This window comes from Hippocampus guttulatus, chromosome 10 (genome assembly GCF_054856545.1).
Source record: "Hippocampus guttulatus isolate MCC_2025c chromosome 10, RoL_Hgut_1.0, whole genome shotgun sequence".
Taxonomy (NCBI): domain Eukaryota; kingdom Metazoa; phylum Chordata; class Actinopteri; order Syngnathiformes; family Syngnathidae; genus Hippocampus; species Hippocampus guttulatus.
This window is the reverse complement of record NC_141270.1, coordinates 16,653,934-16,676,040: the sequence shown is the minus strand read 5'-3', so window position 1 is coordinate 16,676,040 and position 22,107 is coordinate 16,653,934. Positions and strand designations below refer to the sequence as shown.

General features: G+C 42.7%; 2 protein-coding genes across 3 annotated transcripts in view; one reads left to right on the top strand and one right to left on the bottom strand.

Annotated features, from left to right (window-relative positions):
- Nucleotides 1-18,461, bottom strand: part of thada (THADA armadillo repeat containing) — an 83,510-nt gene extending 65,049 nt beyond the window's left edge. For both annotated transcript variants that reach the window (XM_086121523.1, XM_086121522.1), the window contains exons 1-21: nt 18,247-18,461; nt 18,001-18,166; nt 17,769-17,878; nt 17,547-17,677; nt 16,877-17,025; nt 16,747-16,779; nt 16,619-16,667; nt 16,328-16,512; nt 15,910-16,004; nt 15,405-15,628; nt 14,229-14,953; nt 13,922-14,076; nt 13,668-13,823; nt 13,434-13,541; nt 13,199-13,322; nt 12,468-12,613; nt 11,973-12,195; nt 11,748-11,883; nt 11,494-11,630; nt 10,806-10,958; nt 5,498-5,658 (exon numbers count right to left, since the gene is read on the bottom strand). In XM_086121523.1, the coding sequence (XP_085977649.1) occupies nt 5,498-5,658; nt 10,806-10,958; nt 11,494-11,630; nt 11,748-11,883; nt 11,973-12,195; nt 12,468-12,613; nt 13,199-13,322; nt 13,434-13,541; nt 13,668-13,823; nt 13,922-14,076; nt 14,229-14,953; nt 15,405-15,628; nt 15,910-16,004; nt 16,328-16,512; nt 16,619-16,667; nt 16,747-16,779; nt 16,877-17,025; nt 17,547-17,677; nt 17,769-17,878; nt 18,001-18,073 (3,273 nt within the window). In that variant the 5' untranslated portion in view covers nt 18,074-18,166; nt 18,247-18,461. The remainder of the gene's footprint in view (nt 1-5,497; nt 5,659-10,805; nt 10,959-11,493; nt 11,631-11,747; nt 11,884-11,972; nt 12,196-12,467; nt 12,614-13,198; nt 13,323-13,433; nt 13,542-13,667; nt 13,824-13,921; nt 14,077-14,228; nt 14,954-15,404; nt 15,629-15,909; nt 16,005-16,327; nt 16,513-16,618; nt 16,668-16,746; nt 16,780-16,876; nt 17,026-17,546; nt 17,678-17,768; nt 17,879-18,000; nt 18,167-18,246) is intronic.
- Nucleotides 18,462-19,246: 785 nt separating this feature from the next.
- The window catches only part of plekhh2 (pleckstrin homology domain containing, family H (with MyTH4 domain) member 2), a 30,033-nt gene continuing 27,172 nt past the window's right edge, over nt 19,247-22,107 (top strand). The window contains exons 1-2 of the mRNA XM_086121816.1: nt 19,247-19,353; nt 21,786-21,920. Of these exons, the coding sequence (XP_085977942.1) occupies nt 21,798-21,920 (123 nt within the window). The 5' untranslated portion in view covers nt 19,247-19,353; nt 21,786-21,797. The remainder of the gene's footprint in view (nt 19,354-21,785; nt 21,921-22,107) is intronic.

The following is a 22,107-nucleotide window of genomic DNA, read 5'->3' as shown; positions in this document are numbered from 1 at the left end:
TGAAGCGTGCAAAAAGTCATGTTTTTTTGACGGAGATGTGCTGCTTTTCATATTGTAACATGACAACAATATTGTGACAATTTTAATGTCATGATATCACCGTTATCCTTACATCCCTAATTCATAGTCGTGGCTTTTTACATTGGTCTGCGCTCCACCTATTGCTTGGTAAAATGTATGAATTACAACCAGTCATTTCTGCTACATAATTTTGAGTGCGCCATCAAGTTGGCCAGTGTGGGAATGTCACCAGTCGACACAAAATCTAAAAAATAAAACACTGAAAAATACAAGAAGCTAGTAGGAGGAGCCTATGCGCTGAATCAGCATCTTCATCTCCTCTAGTAGTGGCTCCGGTGAAAGCCACTTTTATTTATTTTTTAACAGTAAACTGTGCGGTCAGTACGATGCATGAGGTAATTAAAATAAAATAAACATTCAGCGCATTACTCATTCTCATCTTAACTACATGACAAAAAAATCATCCCAAACTATTTTGATCACTCCACAGCGACAGCAGCTGTTGTTGCCATGGTTCTACCAACGGACAGAAACATCTGCACCGTTACCGGGCCAACGGAGATGTAACACACAATGCTGGCTGACAGAGACATGTCTTAGTTCCAAATAAGCACTCACACACTACACGCGTGCGCTCATGCATGTCATCACTGCGGTAGGGCCGAATGATTTTGCCTGCACCCAACTTTCCAAGCACAGAAGGAGTCACCCCAAAGACCGCCAATGCCACGTACAAACTACTCGCTCACGCATAGTGTCGACTACAAAAATAGCTGAGAAAAAAAAGCAGAAAATGACGCCACGAAGGAAGAGCGGGTCAGCTTTTCCTCTTACGCAATAATACACACCACTTAAGCCAAAGTCTCCATCAGTGATGTCATATTTTCGACTACAAAGTACTGTAGTTGCTATGATCTGAGAGATATGTACAGATGGCGTTTATTGTTCTGCCCATTCAATTAACATGATGTATTTTGACTAAAATTAAGACCCAAACTATAAGGGCCACAGGATATTTAGTGTTTTCATCACGCAGCTAACACTGTGAATTGCTTGGTTTTATCCCTCCAAAGGCAAAAAGTATGCAGTGGATGACAATCAATCTAAGTATCACACCCGTGTTCAAATAACACGGGTGTGAAGACATACATGCAAGAAGACATACATTCAGCACATACACTTCCCACCAACGCGGAGAGTTGCGCAGTCAATGGGTAAAAACAACCAGACACGCACGCAAACACAGCCTTTACCCCCTACAAATGCAAACGCACTCTTTGTCTGGCTCTCTTGTTAACATGCTGAACCACTCAGACAACTATTCCGGCGCTAGTTTGTCTGAGCGTAGACGTTTGAGGTGCCCAGAGTTTTTCATGCTCGAGGTGGAAGCGATTTACAAAGAATGCAGTAGAAAGGGAGGAGGATCGCGGTCGTTAAAGCAGCAGGGTCGCGCTTTAAACGAAAGCCTGACGCTAACGAGGAAAGATGTTAATTGTACAGTCTCGCCGGCAGAGCACAAAGCCCCTCCAACAGTATGTTTTGTTGCAAAAGGCGGAAAATGAAGTAAAAAAAAAAGAAGAAGAATGGTGGCCATAATACAGACTCTTCCTTTACAAATTCATTCATTCCGACAAAAAAAAAAAAAAAAATGCAAATTTTGCAGAGTAAGCTCAAGTTGAAGTCAGAATTTTTTGTTACAACACAGTGATACCATATATGAAACAGACAGTGTGGATTCCAATTACACATGGGAAAAAAAGTCTTATGTAGATTTCTTGTGCCACAACACTACGACAGGGTGATATGGCTGAAAAGTGTATCACGAAGTAAGTACATGTATTTCATATTGGTCGATATGCGCTATTGAAAAAAGGACCTTAAGAAAAAAGGCTGAATTTGGTTAATTTTATTTTAACATATATAATATTTAAGCTTTAATGAGAGGTCAACACAACTATGAAAAGGTCAAACAAACTGGTCAAGTTGATAGTGATAATTGTTGACTTTTTTTTTTAATGACGTAAAATAAGAACAAATCAATTGGTGAAAGATAAAATTAAATAAAGCACTACTATTGGGGAGTGGAGTGCATGCACTACAGTTGACCAACTGCCTTCGGACAACTTTATCTTTTTAGCGGGGTCATTATTGCCATCATCTATTCATGTTTTACTTGCCTAATTGTGACTGCTGAAGGTCAGAGCTAGCACATGAAAGAAGGGGAACTCCTTTACTTATACCAGCATCACGTCTTCATCCGTACGCCTTTCATCAGGTTTAGTATGCACAATATAATCGTACTGCAAGAGTTGTACTCAGGCGACTGGTCATTTATTTGAATGACGCCACATTTTAATTTGCCATGCATACGACACACACACAAGCACACACACACACACGCACACACACACACACACACACACACACGCACGCACGCACATCTTCACATTGGTTCAGCTGCTGCTTCTTTAAAAACTCAAACAGGATTCATCTGATCCATCCTACAACCGCTTCGATGTCTTCTTTCAAGTTTTGTGTGGGACTTCCTGTCTCACTTAATTTGTTCTGTCAAAAATAGACGACATGTATTTATAACGGAGCAGAGCAGATCCCCCCCAGGGAGGTACCACAGTGGTTTGAGGGCAAGTACAATCAAAGTCTAGACTTGCACACATCCACAATGACAGTCAAGGCCGGTCAGAGTCACATATTTTTGTTATCAAGTCACATCTGTTTCCAACTTTGAAAACCAGCCTTAGATGTTACCTGAGCTTTGCCTCAAGGTAACTAATGGTACATGCACTGTAAGTGTTGCTCTCAGATCTTATATTTATGATAAATAATTCAAAAGGTCTAATAGTTAACTTGGATTATAATTTCTAATCATGAATAAATATCCATTCATAATTAGATGACAATATCCTGTAGCTAATCTGTTCATTTAAGACCTTATTTACGAGTAACCATGTGTTCATGTCCAGAATAATTTTTTTCTTGTGTTGCTACTACAATAGAGTTAGAGAGAGTGTCACTGATAGCAGTTCATATGTAACTGTGTATTGTCTATCTGCTAATGCTAAATGCTAATGCCATGGCTCATGCTTTCAGTTAGGCAGAGGCAAAGTACGGACCAGAGGCCACATCCGACCCGCCTTTGACCGGCCCTCACAGTGACCATGAAGTCAAAGTAAAATGTAAAATATGGGGTTCTTTTATTGTGAAAGTTGTGCTTTTTATGTGCACATTTGGACACGAGTACAAGAAAGGCAGTGAGCAAGCAATATGACTTGGGTCGCAGTGTTTTTGCTATTTTTTAGACTTTTCCCACCCGTCTAGCAACTATTTTTCCAAAGAGACTAGCGAAAATGGCAACAGTGGTCCTAATGCTAGCAACATTCTCATTTCATGCACAGGGGAGGGAAGAGGGCTAAGAAAATTTGACCTAATAATTCTGTATGCAAATCTAAAGTTTCATATATTGGATGCATTATGAATCATCGGTGTATCATTCCACATCACCCTCAATAATATATAATGGGAAGACTTCTCTATACTGCATATAATTGAGTCTTGACTTGGAAAAGATAATATGAGTTGGTTGGTGGACAAAATTGTGATAATTTTTTTTAATTGTAAAGCTATAATTTGAATGACTGCTTAAAATTTGGTTCAAATTTTCTGAAATATAAAAATGCATATCACATCTACACACACAGCAGACAAGAAAATGTGCTTTTTTGAAATACATTAAAAAATAATACAGACAAAATTGCAGTTAGCATGTTGGTTTGGTCCACGGAAAATGTATCATGTGGCCCCTTTTCAAATTAAGTGCCCACCCATGCTCTGAGATATACTGACGCCTGAAGCTCAAAGGACAATAAATAAACCTTAGAGGAACGTTCTGTGAAAATTACCCGGAAAATTAGAAGTATTATGACAATAAGTAGAAAATAATGTTTTTCCGTGTATTATTGTTCATGTTATTATTGTCATTATGATGGCTATTAATATTATTCATTGTGTTTTAGGATGAATCTTTATTATGAACAGCACTGCTTTTTTTGTACTCTGAAGTGCTTAAGAAATAAAGCCGAGTTAAGTTGAGAGTTACACAATACAATTTATACATTACAGTGAAATTCCTCTACATGGGTGAAAATCCCCCTAGTGTGAAAAAATGTTCATGCATTAAAGTCATTCCCACTTTTCTGCTCCCCCTACGACGAAAAATCCACCTGTTCCATAATACGAAATCTTTTTTTCTGCTGTTGCCTCTCGACGAGATTCACTACAACAAAAACAAGCCTTCCGCAAAAGTCTAATCCAACCTCAGCCAACAGCGACCTTTGCTGCTTCGCTCCGAAACTGCAACAGCAACCACCACACTGGTTTACACACGCGCAGAATTCCAGGAAGTATTTCGTTGCATTGCTAAACTGGCTACAAAACGGACCTTTGGATGCCAAGCAGCTAAGACAAGAAGAGCTCTGACGCTGGAAGAGAGGGTAAAAGTGATCAAAATGAAAGACGGAGGAGGCAAAATAAAAGATATTATCCAAGAAATTGATGTAAGTGAAAGTGAATGCTGATCGTAAATTTCGCAATTTCTTTCCCTTTTTTTCTCTTTGTGCACAACTGTACATTGGCTATACAGTACACTACTGTACAGTATAAAGTGTCTTTGGGATTAGGATTGTTTGATTTCAAAAATCATTGATTTAAATTCCAATTTAAATCAGATAAAAATTAACAAATTAATACTTTTATTTTGTTATTTTTTCACGAATGGATAGAAAATTCGAATGATGCTTTACAACATAACCAAAAAATGTAATTTTGGGTGCTTTTTTTTCTTAGTTTTGTATCATTAAATGTATTAATTACACATTCATAAGGTGTTACAGTACTGTATACAGTTGACATATTATTCATTACAGCACTGTTATGCTTCAGGTGCATTTTATTGAAGTAAAGTTTGAAATCAAATTATAGATATTGAAACTTCCTTTTTTATAAAAGAGTATAAATGACTTTTTTAAACCAACAGACAAAGGGGAGTGATTAATATAAAAAATTATAAGTTAATGTTAAACAATATCAAATAAGTGTATGCTCGTATTTATGCACTACGTGCAGTATTGGAATAAGAATAAAGAGTACACATATACGTTTTGTGTGTGTGTGTGTATGTTTGTGTGTGTTTACATCTGAGATAAAATTTGCTACAGTGAAAAACCCCCTGTTGTGAAAGCATGATTTCGTTATAGAGGAGTTTCACTGTACTGACATGCTATGATGGTAATTTACTATCTCACTCTCCAAATTAATAAACAATATTTAAACTTCTATTGTTTGAATGACGGACTTAAATCTTCATAGTTTTACTGATTTCTAGTAAAATGCAACACAAGGTAATGGCAGAAAAAAAACAAACTTGTCGGGCAAGTGTGAAGGCATACATTCTAGATTTTACCTGTTCCTCTGTGATGAGCCCAGGATGTGTGTGTGTGTTGTCATTGGTATAGTGCAGTGGTAGACTCTGACACAGCTGCCCCAGCAGCATGGCCACTTCCTTCATGCCCCGCCAGCAACACACCAGCACCATCTGGGCTGTCACCCTGTAGCCCTCGCCACCTGGAGCATGCCCACACACATGCACGGACACGTGCACAAATACACACAAAAGGAAAAAGGAAGTTTCATCACTTTACCGAGATACAGAAATAGTGGCGGTACAACAAAAAAGGACAACCAATGCCCCCATCAGTACATCACGAACATAGCAGTTAGAAGCAACAATAATGATCTGAGTCGTATGACACTCACATTGTGTGGTTGTTTAGTGAGGCCAACTTGACTTAGCATAAAGCGTCGCACCCCATCGCAAAAGCCACAAAACAAATATTTTAACATATTACCACAGTAACTTGCATAATATTTGGTGAACCTATATGAGTACTAACGAGCTACAGCATTTCAACTATTTTGGCTACCTTATCCAGCTCCAACAGAATATCGAAATGAGAGGAACCTTTGTCAATGTTATGTAGTCCACGAACCAACCAATATTTACATCAATAACTTTGACACTTCCATTTAAAAGGCAACATAATTACCGTATTGACCCGAATATAAGACGGCCCTGATTATAAAACGACCCCCTCTTTTTCAAGACTCAAGTTTGAAAAAATACTTTTTGAACACCAACTTAATTTTTATACAGAAAATAATTACAGTACATCTGAAACAAATGATTCTAACAATATATTTGAGAGGAAAAGCATGTTATTTTGACTCATCCATCCATCCATCCATCATCTACCGCTTATCCGGGGCCGGGTCGCGGGGGCAACAGCTTTAGCAGGAAAGCCCAGACTTCCCTCTCCCTAGCTACTTCTTCCAGCTCTCCCCGGGGGATCCCGAGACGTTCCCAGGCCAGCTGGGTGACATAGTCTCTCCAGCGTGTCCCTGGGTCTTCCTCGGGGTCTCCTCCCGGTGGGACATGCCCGGAACACCTCACCAGGGAGGCGCTCAGGAGGCATCCGAATCAGATGCCCAAGCCACCTCATCTGGCTCCTCTCGATGTGGAGGAGAAGCGGCTCGACTCTGAGCCCCTCCCGGATGACCGAGCTTCTCACCTTATCTCTAAGGGAGAGCCCGGACACCCTGCGGAGAAAACTCATTTCGGCCGCTTGTAACCGGGATCTCGTTCTTTCGGTCACGACCCATAGCTCGTGACCATAGATGAGGGTTGGAACATAGATCGACCGGTAAATTGAGAGCTTCGCCCTTTGGCTCAGCTCCTTCTTCACCACGACAGACCGATACAACGTCCGCATCACAGCAGACGCTGCACCGATCCGCCTGTCGATCTCTCGCCCCCTCCTGCCCCCACTCGTGAACAAGACCCCAAGATACTTGAACTCCTCCCCGACCCGGAGGGGGCACTCCACCCTTTTCCGACTGAGGACCATGGTTTCAGATTTGGAGGTGCTGATCTTCATCCCAGCCGCTTCACACTCGGCTGCGAAACGCTCCAGTGAGAGTTGGAGAGCCCTGTTTGAAGGAGCCAACAGCACCACATCATCTGCAAAAAGCAGGGATGCAATACTGAGGCCACCAAAACGGACCCCCTCAACGCTTCGGCTGCGCCTAGAAATTCTGTCCATAAAGGTTATGAACAGAATCGGCGACAAAGGGCAGCCTTGGCGGAGTCCTACCCCCACTGGAAATGATTCCGACTTACTGCCGGCAATGCGAACCAGACTCTGACATCGGTGGTATAGTGACCGAACCGCCCGTATCAGGGGGTTCGGTACCCCATACCCACGAAGCACCCCCCACAGAACTCCCCGAGGGACACGGTCAAACGCCTTCTCCAAGTCCACAAAACACATGTAGACTGGTTGGGCGAATTCCCACATACCCTCGAGGACCCTGCTAAGGGTGTAGAGCTGGTCCACTGTTCCACGGCCGGGACGAAAACCACACTGCTCCTCCTCAATCTGAGGCTCGACTTCCTGACGGACCCTCCTCTCCAGCACCCCTGAATAGACCTTACCAGGGAGGCTGAGGAGTGTGATCCCTCTGTAGTTGGAACACACCCTCCGGTCCCCCTTTTTAAAAAGAGGGACTACCACCCCGGTCTGCCAATCCAGAGGCACTCTCCCTGTTGACCACGCGATGTTGCAGAGGCGTGTCAACCAGGACAGCCCCACAACATCCAGAGCCTTGAGGAACTCCGGGCGGATCTCATCCACCCCTGGGGCCCTGCCACCGAGGAGTTTTTTAACCACATCGGTGACTTCAACCACAGAGATAGGAGAGCCCACCTCAGAGTCCCCAGGCTCTGCTTCCTCCAAGGAAGGCGTGTTGGTGGAGTTGAGGAGGTCTTCGAAGTACTCTGCCCACCGGTTCACAACATCCCGAGTCGAAGTCAGCAGCGCCCCATCCCCACTGTACACAGTGTTAGTGGTGCACTGCTTCCCCCTCCTGAGACGTCGGATGGTGGACCAGAATTTCCTCGAAGCCGTCCGGAAGTCGGCTTCCATGGCCTCACCGAACTCTTCCCACGCTCGGGTTTTTGCCTCGGCGACCACCGAAGCTGCGATCCGCTTGGCCAGTCGATACCCGTCAGCTGCCTCTGGGGTCCCACAGGCCATAAAGGCTCGATAGGACTCCTTCTTCAGCTTGACGGCATCCCTTACTGCTGGTGTCCACCAGCGAGTACGGGGGTTGCCGCCACGACAGGCACCAACCACTTTACGGCCACAACTTGGCCGCCTCAACAATAGAGGCACGGAACATGGTCCACTCGGGCTCAATGTCCCCCGCCTCCCCCGGAACATGGGAAAAGTTCTGTCGGAGGTGGGAGTTGAAACTCCTTCTGACAGGGGATTCCGCCAGACGCTCCCAACAAACCCTCACAATACGTTTGGGTCTGCCAGGACGGACCGGCATCTTCCCCCACCATCGGAGTCTACTCACCAGTTGACAGCTCCGCCCCTCTCTTCACCCGAGTGTCCAGAACATGCGGCCGCAAATCCGATGATACAACTACAAAGTCGATCATCGAACTGCGGCCTAGGGTGTCCTGGTGCCAAGTGCACATATGGACACCCTTATGTTTGAACAAGGTGTTCGTTATGGACAATCCGTGGCGAGCACAGAAGTCCAATAACAAAACACCACTCGAGTTCTGATCGGGGGGGCCGTTCCTCCCAATCACGCCCCTCCAGGTCTCACTGTCATTGCCCACGTGAGCATTGAAGTCCCCCAGCAGAACAAGGGAGTCCCCAGCAGGAGTACTCTCCAGCACACCCTCCAAGGACTCCAAAAAGGGTGGGTATGCTGAGCTGCTGTTTGGTGCATATGCACAAACAGTCAGGACCCGTCCACCCACCCGAAGGCGGAGGGAGGCAACCCTCTCGTCTACCGGTGTGAACCCCAATGTACAGGCACTGAGCCGGGGGGCAATGAGTATGCCCACACCTGCTCTGCGCCTCTCACCGTGAGCAACTCCAGAGTGGAAGAGAGTCCAACCCCTCTCGAGAGAACTGGTACCAGAACCCAGGCTGTGTGTGGAGGCAAGTCCGACTATATCCAGTCGGAAATTCTCTGCCTCACACACCAGCTTGGGCTCCTTCCCTGCCAGAGAGGTGACATTCCATGTCCCAAGAGCTAGCTTCTGCAGCCGAGGATCGGACCGCCAGGGTCCCCGCCTTTGGCTGCCGCCCAGCTCACATTGCACCCGACCCCTTTGGCCCCTCTCATGGGTGGTGAGCCCATGGGAAGGGGGACCCACGTTGCCTCTTCGGGCTGTGCCCGGCCGGGCCCCATGGGTGTAGGCCCGGCCACCAGGCGCTTGCCAACGAGCCCCACCTCCAGGCCTGGCTCCAGAGGGGGGCCCCGGTGACCCGCGTCCGGGCAAGGGAAACCTTGGTCCATATATTTTTCTCATCATAAGGGTCTTTGAGCCGTGCTTTGTCTGGCCCCTCACCTAGAACCTGTTTGCCATGGGTGACCCTGCCAGGGGCATAAAGCCCCAGACAACTTAGCTCCTAGGATCATTGGGACACACAAACCCCTCCACCACGGTAAGGTGACGACTCACGGAGGGGCATATTTTGCCTCATTCAAATCTTAATATCTAAACACTTAAATATGTAAACTAAAGTGCAATCACATTCGTAAATGAATGGCTTCTGGTTTTTAAAATGTAAATTAAATCATAACTTCTCCTCAGCTGACGGTTAAACTGGCCGATCTTCGACCCACTTTTCTCCAGATTGTCTCTAAGTTTCTCCATTTTCTGTTATCTCTTCTATTATTTTATATATTATATTTTCTTCTCTTTTCTTTCTTACCGCTATTTTTCATTTTTCTTCTTTGTGCTACTGCTATTCTTATTTTTATTCTTCGTGGCATGGGTTCACTTTGGCCTGGGGAGTCAAGTTCAGCATTCGCTTCAATTATATCTGACGCCATCTAGCGTTGTGAATGCGTATAAACTCTAGACCCCAAATATAAGTCGACCCCCACTTTTTCAGTCTTATTTCAATGCAAAAAACACAGTCTTATATTCAGGCCAATATGGTATATTGGTTGAGGCACAATGTTTGATACACATCTTGTATCGGCCCTCATTATGCAAATGTATTGTATTGTGAACACATACACACCCACGCACACGCACACGCACACGCACACACGCGCACACACGCGCACACACACACACACGTATCAAAACATAGTGTCTTTTAGCCGAGTTTGAGTTGTCTTGATTAGGCGATCAGCTACTTGTTTTTAAAAAAGACCAAAATTTAGAGGACAAAAGCAAACTTCGAAAAAGACAAGAGAAAGGCATCAATTGAATTTTCACTCATGAACGGCAGAACTTCACCACCGGGCTGCCGAGTCACACTTGTCTTGAAGTGAGCTGAATGGATGTTTCAGGTAACAGCCAAGTATGGCTTGCAAAAAGAGGCTCCCCATTTTGTGATACAGTAAAATACGAATCCTCCCATTTGTCAAAGCGATGTGAAAATAACTCTACATTTCTTGGAAAACAAATTTGTCTTGATAGGTGAGGTGCTGGACGCACCGAGGCAGGAAATGAGCTGCATACAATTTATTCGATGTTGGCCAGCCATGGTGACGGTCTACTCTAGACCCTTGCTGGAATACTCAGTTAAGTACTGCAGTATGTCTAAGGTGACAACTGTGCTTTCTGATGTGATTTTAAAAGAGGTGGGGGTGCTCTTATGATGTGTGTCACTCACTGGTGTCAGGTGACACTATGTGTGCAGTCTGAGTTTCTTCCTGGTCCTCTTCATTTTGCGTATCCAGCTCTCTGGCGCAGGTGAAGAAATCATTGGTGTCCCTTGGCTGAATTTCGTGCAAGATCTTCTGAAGTCCCGCTGATGTGTCTGTTACTGTACACACACACACACACACACACACACAGATGGGAGTAACGGAGCTATAAATAAATGTCATAAAAACAAATACATGGCATTCCTAATTCCACCGTTGTGATGCAACATCTTTAACCAACGCATGCTTCTGCTAAATGAGTGGCCATAAATGCACAAGTAGACTATGATAGTTCCATGTAACCAAAACGTTATCAGTAAAGTGAGCCTATGTTCAAATCGTGCTCGCAGTTTCAACACTGTAATTCCCCGTCCCCCTCCTTTGTTTCTAAGTGCTGTATTAACTGCACAAGAATGAACATATTTTTCAGATGCCCAAAATTTTAACATTAAAAAATCATTTTAATTCATTCTCGTTCTGTTATCATACATGGTAAATTGGGGCGGGGGTGGGGGGGGGGGGGGTCAAAAAAAATGCAGAAAATGGGATATATAACTTTCTGATGTATATCTCATTAACAGGGCATGCCTTCAGAAAAAAATGGGCACATGCCTCAGCCAATTTGTAATCAGTCACAGCGCAAACCGAAATTACCTGTGCCAACATCCATGGGGATGAGACCCTCAGGGGAAGAGCTCTGGACAACAGGAGAAACCACATCTGACAATCTGTAACAGGTGGCAATGAGCTCCGACACCAGTCGCCTCCACTCCTCTGTGTGACGTAAACACCTAGACAGACACATGCACGCACGCACGCACACAATTCAAGTGAGAACTAATACAGTCAATACATTATTTAGTTTAAAAAATTAGATGTAAGGATGCAAATGCTGTGATCGCTCTCACTCTGTGTTGAGATTCCGAAGGACCGCAGTGATGCAATGGGCTCGGCCGTAGAGGGGATAGGAAGCCGCTGCCTGCAAAAGGCAAAACTCCGCTTTGGAGACCTCTGACTGCAGACAGCACAGCAAGAACTGCACCACTGCGGAGAGACAATACCTTGTAGATAATATAATCTCTGTCTTTTTCACATTAAGATGCGTTCTTTAGCGCTGGAATACCATCTTATACCAGATAAAGTGTTAAGCTCCTGGACATTAGGTGCCTGTGGCAATGAGGAAGGAGGCTGGAAGTCAAGTCCCTGCTCCTGGGCATAATGTAGTAGTGCCATTCTCAAATTGGGCTGGTGGAGCAGCAGGTTGAGCAGGTGGGCAGCCGTTACACTGTCAAAGGGCTTGGTGCTGGTGCTCAGATCTAGCGCAGCCTGAAGTAGACCACGCATCACGTCTGGTTCCTAAACCCACAGAGAACAATAAGGGATCAGAATGTGTTTGTTTTTCTTCAGATACTTCATTCCGACCGCACAAAAACACTGAATGGGGATACTGATAAACATTTGAAAGATCAATTTTAATAATGCGCTTCTGTGTATTATATGGTCTTGTATATACGGTAATGTAATTGTAGACAATACAAATATTAGCGTGTGAGGAAGAAAGATAAAACGTAATGTAGACATGATGTTTGAAATGCAGTGCTGCACAAGGCGTTAGCCCTCATATCAACCTCTAGTCCGAGTGCTGACAGAGGAAGTTTCCATAACAATGTTGTAGCCAGCATTTTGACTTCCATGAAGTTGCTTGCTACACAGTAGAGCACATTCTGAGCATAAGTAGAGGTCACAACTTCACCAAGGGCGAACCCATCAGGCCCTGAAGACAGAATAAAAGCACAAAAGCTTCAAAATATGCAACCTGTTTCCATACTAACAAAGCTTTCAACAGCTTTTTATTTTTTAAAGGCATGATGCTTTACTTCTTTTGACATCTTAAGTATCTACAACAGTGGTTCTTAACCTTGTCAGAGGTACCGAACCCAACCAGTTCATGCACATTCACCAAACCCTTCATTCGTGAAAAACAAAAATATGACTTTTTACAAATTCAAAAACCAATTTATTAAAAACAGAAAAATAGAATTTCAAGACATAGGTAAGTTTTTTTTTTAATTTTACGACATACTATCACGACAGTCACACGTTGACTACTGAGTGAACTAAATTTCCTGCAGCACTGATTGGACAAGCAATGTCATGTGATCATCTGCAGCCAGTGATGGCCTAGTGGGCGTGTCATAACTAATTGACATGTTGAGTCTGGTGTGTCTTAACGTCCATGGCAGAGGCTCCATCGAAACCCTGAGACCGATTCACCGAACCCTTGGGTTCATTCGAACCCAGCTTAAGAACCACTGATCTAAAATGTCACCATTGGTGTTGCTGAGGAGTGTGGATATACCTGCACCAAAAGTGAAGAGTTCAGCCAGCAGACCAAGCAAGTGGAGGGACATGATGCATTTCGAGAAAGAAGCTCCAGGAAGCAAAACATCAAACAACTTTGAGCATAACTTGTGCAGAAATTCCTATCACACACACACACACACACACACACACGCACACACGCACACACACACACACATTGTTATTTACCCTGACGATGAAGGGGGAACTATGTATTGTGTGTAATCATGTACCTTATAAAGACATATACTCTGCTGGTCTTTGGCTTTTTGCTCCTGTTCTCTCTCTTGACTCTGTCTCTTTAGCAACAGCTGCATACTGTCCTTTACTCGGCAGAGCATCTGTGCAACAGAGGTTGACAAAGGTCAATACGAGCTGAGCACAATTCCCAATATCAAGATTTGACTGAAAAGATAAGTGGTATGCTCTGTGTGCGTGCGTGTGTGTGTGTGTTTTAATTAGCTAACCTTCTTGAAAAGGCTGACCACCTGCTGTCTGACACTTGGTGACTGGCTGTTGAGGTTGGGAACCAAGAAGTGGTGAATAAGATCCATTTCCTGTGATGTCAAAACCTCAGTGCTTCGGTGGCTTTCACACACCAAGCCTAAAGCATCCATTCTCACCTGGCAGATATGTCACATACATACAGTATTATGTTGTAAAAAAACTAACTACATGTAACATAAATAACAGGGATATGACGCAACGCAAATGTACTCACTTGATCATGTTTATGTATGAGCGCTTGCCGAACCAGACTGAAAGGCACCAGTTCCTCACATAGACCCTCCGCCGAGGTCTGTATCACACCCTGAGACCTGGCTGCCCGCAGGCATGTCATTAGGGCCCCGAGTGCACCCCTGCTTCCAGTTGAATCTGTTGAGCATCCAGAAAAAATATCTGAAATGACCAAGAGGCTCTTAAAGGACATTGCAACAACATGTAGCAGAGCACTGCAGGTACAGCTAAAGACAAGCTGTATAGAAAACGGATGGATGATTGTGGTTGTCAGTCTTTGTGCTTTTTACCTTTGCAGCAGGAAAGTCTGTCTTGCAATGCCTGCACCATGTGTGTCAGACTCGATGGGCTGCAGCGCAGCAATTTAGGTAGGAAATAATCCAGAATGTAAGTGGTCTCGTCCACTCTCGCACTACACAGCACCTGTAATAGGGGCGTAACCCACATCCGGTGCCAACACTCCATCCAGTTTTCTGCAGTGGTCCCTTTTTCTGTCGAGGCTTCAGCGGCAAGCTGTCCTTTATGGCTGATGAAAAGCTTCTCCAGAAGGTCACTGGCATATGGAGCCAAAGTTTGGTCACTCATCAGACCCAGGAGATGTGAAGGAAGCGGTGGCTGGATCTCAAGCAGGTATCCAGCACCATAAAGATCCACAAGGCAGCCCAAGGCCCCGTATTTTCCCCGCATGTGCCAATCGAGCTGGAACAGTCTTTGCGTGAGCTCCATGACATAGCTGTCCGGATTTGACTCAGAGGTAGAAGAAACGGTATGTTGATGGAGCAGGAGGAGGTTGCGAAACAGGGAGCATGTTTGGTGTCGGACTCCATCTAAGGGATGTTCCCAGTGGGAGTAGATATGCTCCAGGAGGCGTCGGTGTAAATCAGAGCCGCCAGTGAATGACTGCTGGAGACTGAGGGCACAGAGCGACCTCTGACCCTGCATGCAGTCCAGGGCAGCACTGCTCCACAGCATCAGGACCCGAACTACCAGCAAAACGGTACTGGACTCTTTTATACTGCAGATAGAAGAATACACAGAAAGAAACAGAAACATTTGTAACCATAAGGAATATCAAATATTCATATAAATGAAAAAAAATAAAAAACAACAACAAATAGGGATGCGATAAACTGTACAGGATGAATTTTGCTTTGCTTCCTGGACAATATCCAGGTATGAAAGCAGAAGAAAACAAACCACAAAAAAGATAAATAAATAAATAAATATGTATATAAATAAAGCGTACTTGGAAAAAAGTACTGATAGACTGAACTACTGGAAAGGTAAAACGAAGTTTCCCTGTGGTGGTTTAGATTGCGTTTTAGATTCATCGTGAAATCCGACCCAAAAGGCAAATATCACTAACTTTTTGCGAGTAGTGTGATGACAATATTTGCAAACATTTGCTCACAAATTTTATTCTTCTGTGATAGTGGCGTGTTGATGCTCTTTTTCAAATGAATTACCTGACATCCAAATCCAGGAGTGTGTTTGGGACCAAGAGGAGCAGTGTTTCCCAGTGTGGGCCTGCAGGGGAGCCTTTCCAACTCAGCATTGCCAGCGCCCCATGACACAGATACAAAGAAACACCTGGCGGACGAGCACTGGTACACAAGTTTTCACAACTCTTCTTAATCCACACGGGGGCAGAGTCCAAGCCATTCACTGAGCTATGAAGCAAACTGCAAACCTGAAATGGAACAATGTGCTTGTTTAACTGAAGAATATTTTAGTCATGAACAACTTTGACATAACACAACATGATATACATTCAATTACTTCACTGGTTTACATATGTATACTGGGATCAATGAAGAACAAACAATAAATTGAACTGTGCTTTTTTTGTGTTGTTCCACTCATGCATTCAAATTGAAAGAGTTTTTCCCCTATGAAAGTTTGAAATAAATTGAATGTGTGTGTTACTGTAGATAATCAGATAAGTGGAGATTGTTAGTCATTGAAACTTACCACAGAGGCAACTTCATCGCCAGAGCCCATCACAGTTCTAATTAATAAGACAATGGCCATGCCAGATGTACTCTGAACTGCTTGCACAAAATCCTCTGGGTTTAATATACGAAGGAGAGAGGGAAAAAAATGTGCAATGTCAGTTCTGTAAAACAGTTGTAATGCATTGTTTCCACTTTGTATGCTGAATATCAGTTTAGCATTTATTTAAATATCAGTATAATATTCAAGTATGACAGGACCCCCACACTGGTAATATGCACTGCATATACAGATTTGTTGTATTTATTTTTTATTAAATTAAGTTAAATTTTTAAAAAACATCTGAAATGTTTTTTCTATTTCCCCAAACAGGCTATATAAATCAGGATCTATTGTATTGTATTGTATTGTAAATGTGTTCTACTATATTGCTTACCATCGGTAACGATAATTATGTAGCAGTCCAGGAGGCTATTAAGTGTATCTTTCAGTGTCTGGTGGATCGTGATGGCAGAACTAATTGAACCTTGACACCTCTGGATGACCAGCATTGATGTTTTCACTGCGGCCAAACAGGAATGCATCAACTGGGCTTGAGCTATGTGACGGCCTGCGATGCCCCTTTTTAGACAGCAGAGGGAGACATAAACAGTATATGAGAGAAGTATTAAAATTACACAGTAGAAATTGTAATTGCAGATTACAGTACTATATACAGTATACAAACCTGTTTTGATTAAGATACTCGCGTAATCCCTTGTGCAGAAACTCCAAAACTAGAATGATGAACGACAATAGGGTCAATGGAGGATCGTTTTCAAAAGAAATGTTTTGAACATAGCATCAAAAACAAACCTTCTGGAAGAAGTTTACTGACACATCTCTCGCCTGAAAATTGCCATATTGCAGTGTATGGTTGTCAGTCAGAGAGAAACACTGTATATGACTAGAAATCAACAGACAGGCCAAGGGCATGTGCACTTACCCAGAGGAAAGCCATCCATGCAGGCAGTAATGGCATCCACAACATGCGAGTATTGGTCTGGTGTTGGATCAGACAAAGAGTCTGACAGGCACTTGGACAGACAAGTTATCGTTTGTTCCTGAAGCCAGGTTGGTACTGAACTTAGGGCACTAAGCACAGATGCACAGAAACAAAAAATGTTTCATAGAGGTGGTAATAATTATTATAATATTAACCATCATCGTCATAATCATACTCAGAATAGTAATAATAACAATAAATGAGACAAATTGAAAAGAATCTTACTTCATACTGCCAGTAAGATGCTACTTCGGAATTAAACCCTAAAGCTCTTGTTTTAATAGTTAAAAGGAAATATCTCCGCTGATTTTAATGAAACAAATAGGACATTAACAGGACCTAATGTTTATTAATGTAATTAACTGGCATCCATAGAGAAGTGGTTAAGATCACTGCCTAATAATATTAAAAAATGTGTGTGTGTGTGTGTGTGTGTGTGGTGGGGGGGACATAGCATAGACATAGCAACAAACAGAACTAGTTCAATTACTTCAATCTGCATGAATGATATGTCAGGAAAAGATGTCCTTCGTCGTTTCTGTATTAACTATGTGCCTCACTCCTCTTCATAAAGAAACTAATTCAAGAATATACAAATATTATTGTGCACCTGGTAATGGCACGTCGCAAGGGGTTCTTGGCTTGCAGGGAAATGTAGCTCAAAGCCAATGTCTGCAGACAAGCTCCTAAGATTTCTCCATCACATTGCTCTTCGTCGAGTGCCTCCAGCAGCAAACCAGCCTGATGTAGAATGAGCAATGATGCGACATGACTCATCTTTGCCAAAGAATTATAGAAAGAAGAAAGTAATGCATTGCCTTATTAGTATCACCTTTTTGACCTGCTGGATCTGTTGCACTGGCTCTTTCAGCTCTAAACAGGACTGTAAAGTTTTGGCAACCTGCCTGACGCCATCGTGCCCTCCATCCACAGAGAGAGATGCTAGTGGCAAAAGTACATTCCTCAGTATTAATAGAGTGACATGATGAAATGTGAAGAACCTTTCGGTTAAAACTGTGTCCACCATAAACAATCAATGTAAACAATGGTTTGAACCAGATTACCTAATAGCATGTGCAATGTCTCTTCGTCCAAAACCAAAGCCTCGACTTTGGGGTTCTTCTTTTTCACCACCATAGCACAGCAGCATTCAACTCATCAGCGTTTGAAAACAATGTTGCACCTTGAATGCGCAAGTCAGCAACTAGTCAGCAAACGTGCTCAGTGACCCTTATTTTAAGGAAACAGCAAAGATGCATCAACAAACACGTAAAGCATGCAATTCCGACATGAACACAAACATAACTTACAACACTACTTTTTAGAGTGCTGTAAAAGTATAAACAGGCTGCTGCTCGCAGGTTTTCCTCGTTCGTACCGCGGTAACGATCTGTGAAATATATCAGCAGACCAGAGATAAAACTATTATTTTTTGGCACAAAGTAAAAGCTTGAATCATGTCAAGATATAAATACTGATCAATAGGACGAACTCGGATTCTCCAGATTGCTGCACGCGGCACTGGTTTTCCGCAACTGCGTTCAAGTTTCCGACTGCGTCACTTTCCATAACGTGACAACTTCCGGTAATCTACGGTTTCAGAATTAAACTCTAATCATAATGTTTCTCTTCCTTTCCCCGCTAGGGATCGCCCACGTTATTTTTATAAATCCCATTTGAATCATAGGCCGTACATACCCGCTGCAATGTGATTGGCTGCTGCATCAAGGCAGGGAAGGCAGATGAAAAGATAGAACGATTCTAAATGTGCATCGCATTTTCAAAAAAATAAAAACAATCATGTTGGTTCAGATTATGTTTTGGGGGAGTATTGTTGGGATTTATGATTACGTCACCACACCGACATCATAGCGTTCTGCTTTTCCGACCTGTATGCGGGAGGGCGCGGCCTAGGTGGATGCAACAGCCAATCATATTGCAGCAGGGCGTGACTTGCAATGTACAGTGGTGTTCATAATAAAGAATAATGTGCAGGAGTAGGTACAACTTCTGGTTGGACCACGATGTGAAATTAAGATCACATTCTATCATGAGCGCAAACATCTACTCGTTAGAGACTTTGCTAAAGATATTTTACTACTCCCCTGCTACAACAAAAACTGCAAAGAGTACGTCCTGTCTCCGAATAGCGCTCACCATTCTGAATGGTGGAAATTATACGTCAATCAAACAGACGGGGGGTTTTTTTCTCCCACGCATTGAAACGCCCACCACATATCTGATTGGATCTGTTGGCAAACCCAACTTTTTTTTCACTGAAACTGTTTAGGAAAATAGAAAGTTGTTGATGGTTTACTCACGAAAACGGGAAAGTTGATCTCTATCGACTTCGACATGGACATGTCGTGAAATGAAATTACGCGTGTAGCGGCGTTCCATCACTTTTCTTTTCACGGGTAAGTGGGGAAACTTCAATTGTTGTATTGGGGAAAACTCTGTAAATAGTTATGGCTCAACAAAACCAAACTGTTATATCATCAGATTTAAATTATTCACATCATGTTTTGAAAGTCGATGTTTTTCGCGTCACAGTTGTAATGGACAATGTTTTTTTTATTATTATTTTAATAGTACTACGTTCATTGCCATCAATGAACTGATGCACTAACAGTGAATAGTCGCTGTTTTCGCGTCACATTTGTAGTGGACAGCGGCTTTGTTTTTGAATATTAAATGGACCAATGTCCGTTACCATCAATGGACCGATGCTACCAGCCAGTGTTGTACGAACAGTGAATAGTCTTTGTGAGTCATAGTTTTCATTGAAAAGCAGATAGTTGAGGGCTGTAGTCCACCAATTGCCTAAAAGACGAATAAATTCATGAGCAACATGTTGAAATATCAGATTAGATAATCTAACTATTGTTTCAATAATCATATTTATGAAATCAAGTTTAGTTTCAATGACCCACACATATTATGTAGAGTAACTTCTTCTTGATGTATGCGCTCAGTGCTCGTTATAATAAGTAAGTAATATTAAGATTGATTTAGACGTAATTGCATATAAACAAATAGGCAGGGGCGGAGCGACATGGTAGCCCGGCGTGGCCATGGCGACCCCTTGTCACTCTGTAGCCACCCTCATATCTAGGAAAACATTTAGATTTATGACTTTTCTGTCTTTTTATTTATTTTATTTTTTTGCATGGATGCAATATTCTTAGACGCCTTGATAATCTGCTCCAGGCTAATTATGTTAACGAAATATTTAAAGAGCAAATATAGAATTGACCCAAAGGTGAACTTTAAACGATGCTGTTTTAAGTAAAGAACATTTGATTCCTGCAGGGAATATCGATCAAAATCATGACTTTCACCCAACATGGCTGAGAAGTCATTGTTTATCATACCATCCACAATCATGGTGTTATGAAATGAAATTAACACATATACCAACCTAGCACAAACATTTAGAAACAGGAACAAACCTAATTTTAAAAAAACTATGTTTACAATTGTGAAGAGGAAAGAGATTTTTGTGTCATTGTGTTTTTTTCTACATAATTTGAATAAATGAGACATTCATCGCAGTATGCAAAATGGCATTGGCCACCAGTGACAATTGATCACATTGATTGGCGTTTAGTTAGTGAATCACTGTCTGAGATAGTTGACTACAGTATGTGAGTACACAAAAGCAAAGCCACTAATAATAAGAAGAAGAACAATAATAATAATGACATTCATTATTATAATTTGCCCTGCGATTGGCTGGCAAGCGGTTCAGGGTGTCCCCCGCCTACTGCCTGAAGACAGCTGGGATAGGCTCCAGGACCCCCCGCGACTCTTGTGAGGCTAAGCGGATCAGAAAGTGAATGAATGAATTATTATAATTATAACAACAAAAATAACAATTATTATTATTATCATTATCATTATTATTATTACGCTCCTGCCGAAAGGCTCATCTTTTCAACAAGACAGCATCTCAAACTGTTAACCAGACGTAAGTTTGAAAATGATAAAGACACGGAGAAAGGGTCATCATGTGGACAAAAAGAAACAAAAAAAAATAGGGTTCAGCAGGGGTTGCAAAACATTCCCTTATGCCAACCACAGTGTACTTTATGAAGTGATGAAACTACTGCTTGAACTTGTAAATGTCATCTTGCACCTTAGAATATTTTTAAATTCCACCTCTTGTAGAGAAAAGAAAGAGGCATGGATATAGGGAAAATAATTATACAACTTCTCTAATGTTGTAAAGTACAGTTTGTTGTGGTTATGAAACTCGGTATGTGGAATAGCATTGTTTGCATGTAAAAATGACTTTCATGCTAAGAAACAAAAAAAACAGCTACTGTATATTTGAAGAGAAGAGCACCCATATGTATTTGCCCGCTCTCTTTGTAATTCCCAGTGTTTACCACAGCAGAAAGTGGCAAAAATAAGTCTGTGGAAGCCAGTTTATAGTCGTCCTCAGCATGTTTTCAGACTCTTTGCTTAGACGCCAGCTGGGTAATGAGAGGTTATTACATGGAGCAGAAAGTCAGGCTCTCTGTCGTGTTTGTCTGCCATTAAAAATTATCATCCATCGTTCTCTTTTATCTGTTTTCCAACGACAGCACTGGAAAACTTGGGTTGTACGTGTTTTTTTATTTGGCCCAGGAAAGCGATACGCCCACTGCCCACACTGGTCCAGCTGGGCTCAGCCTTGGAATATTTCAGGTGTTGGCTTGTGGCAAAACATCTGGGCGACAACACACCCTCTTTGTTTGTACATACACTCCAAAGCTCTGTATGAAATAAATGCTGAATGAAATATGTTAGTATACATTTCATTCATTTCATTTCATTTGTCGGTGTGATGCTGTGTGTGTTCCAGAGAACATTCAGTATGGCGGAAGGCGAGGAGACCATGAATCAGGAGGACTGGAAGGGCAAGTGTATGGTCCTCGAAGCTCTGCTCATGAAGTTCAGGGTTCAGATAATCAAAATCCGAGAGCTTACTGCTGACAAGGTTGGTTGGAGTACATTTCTTTCTACTTTAAGTATATGCTTAATAATCACTGTGACCGTTTTCAATGTAGTTTAAGGTTTCTATTTATTTAGAGTTAGCGTAGGGAGTAGTGCTCTATATACTGTAGTACAGTATATAGTTTGTATAGGACTGGCCACTGCTCCTATTTTGGGAGGAGGAGGAATGA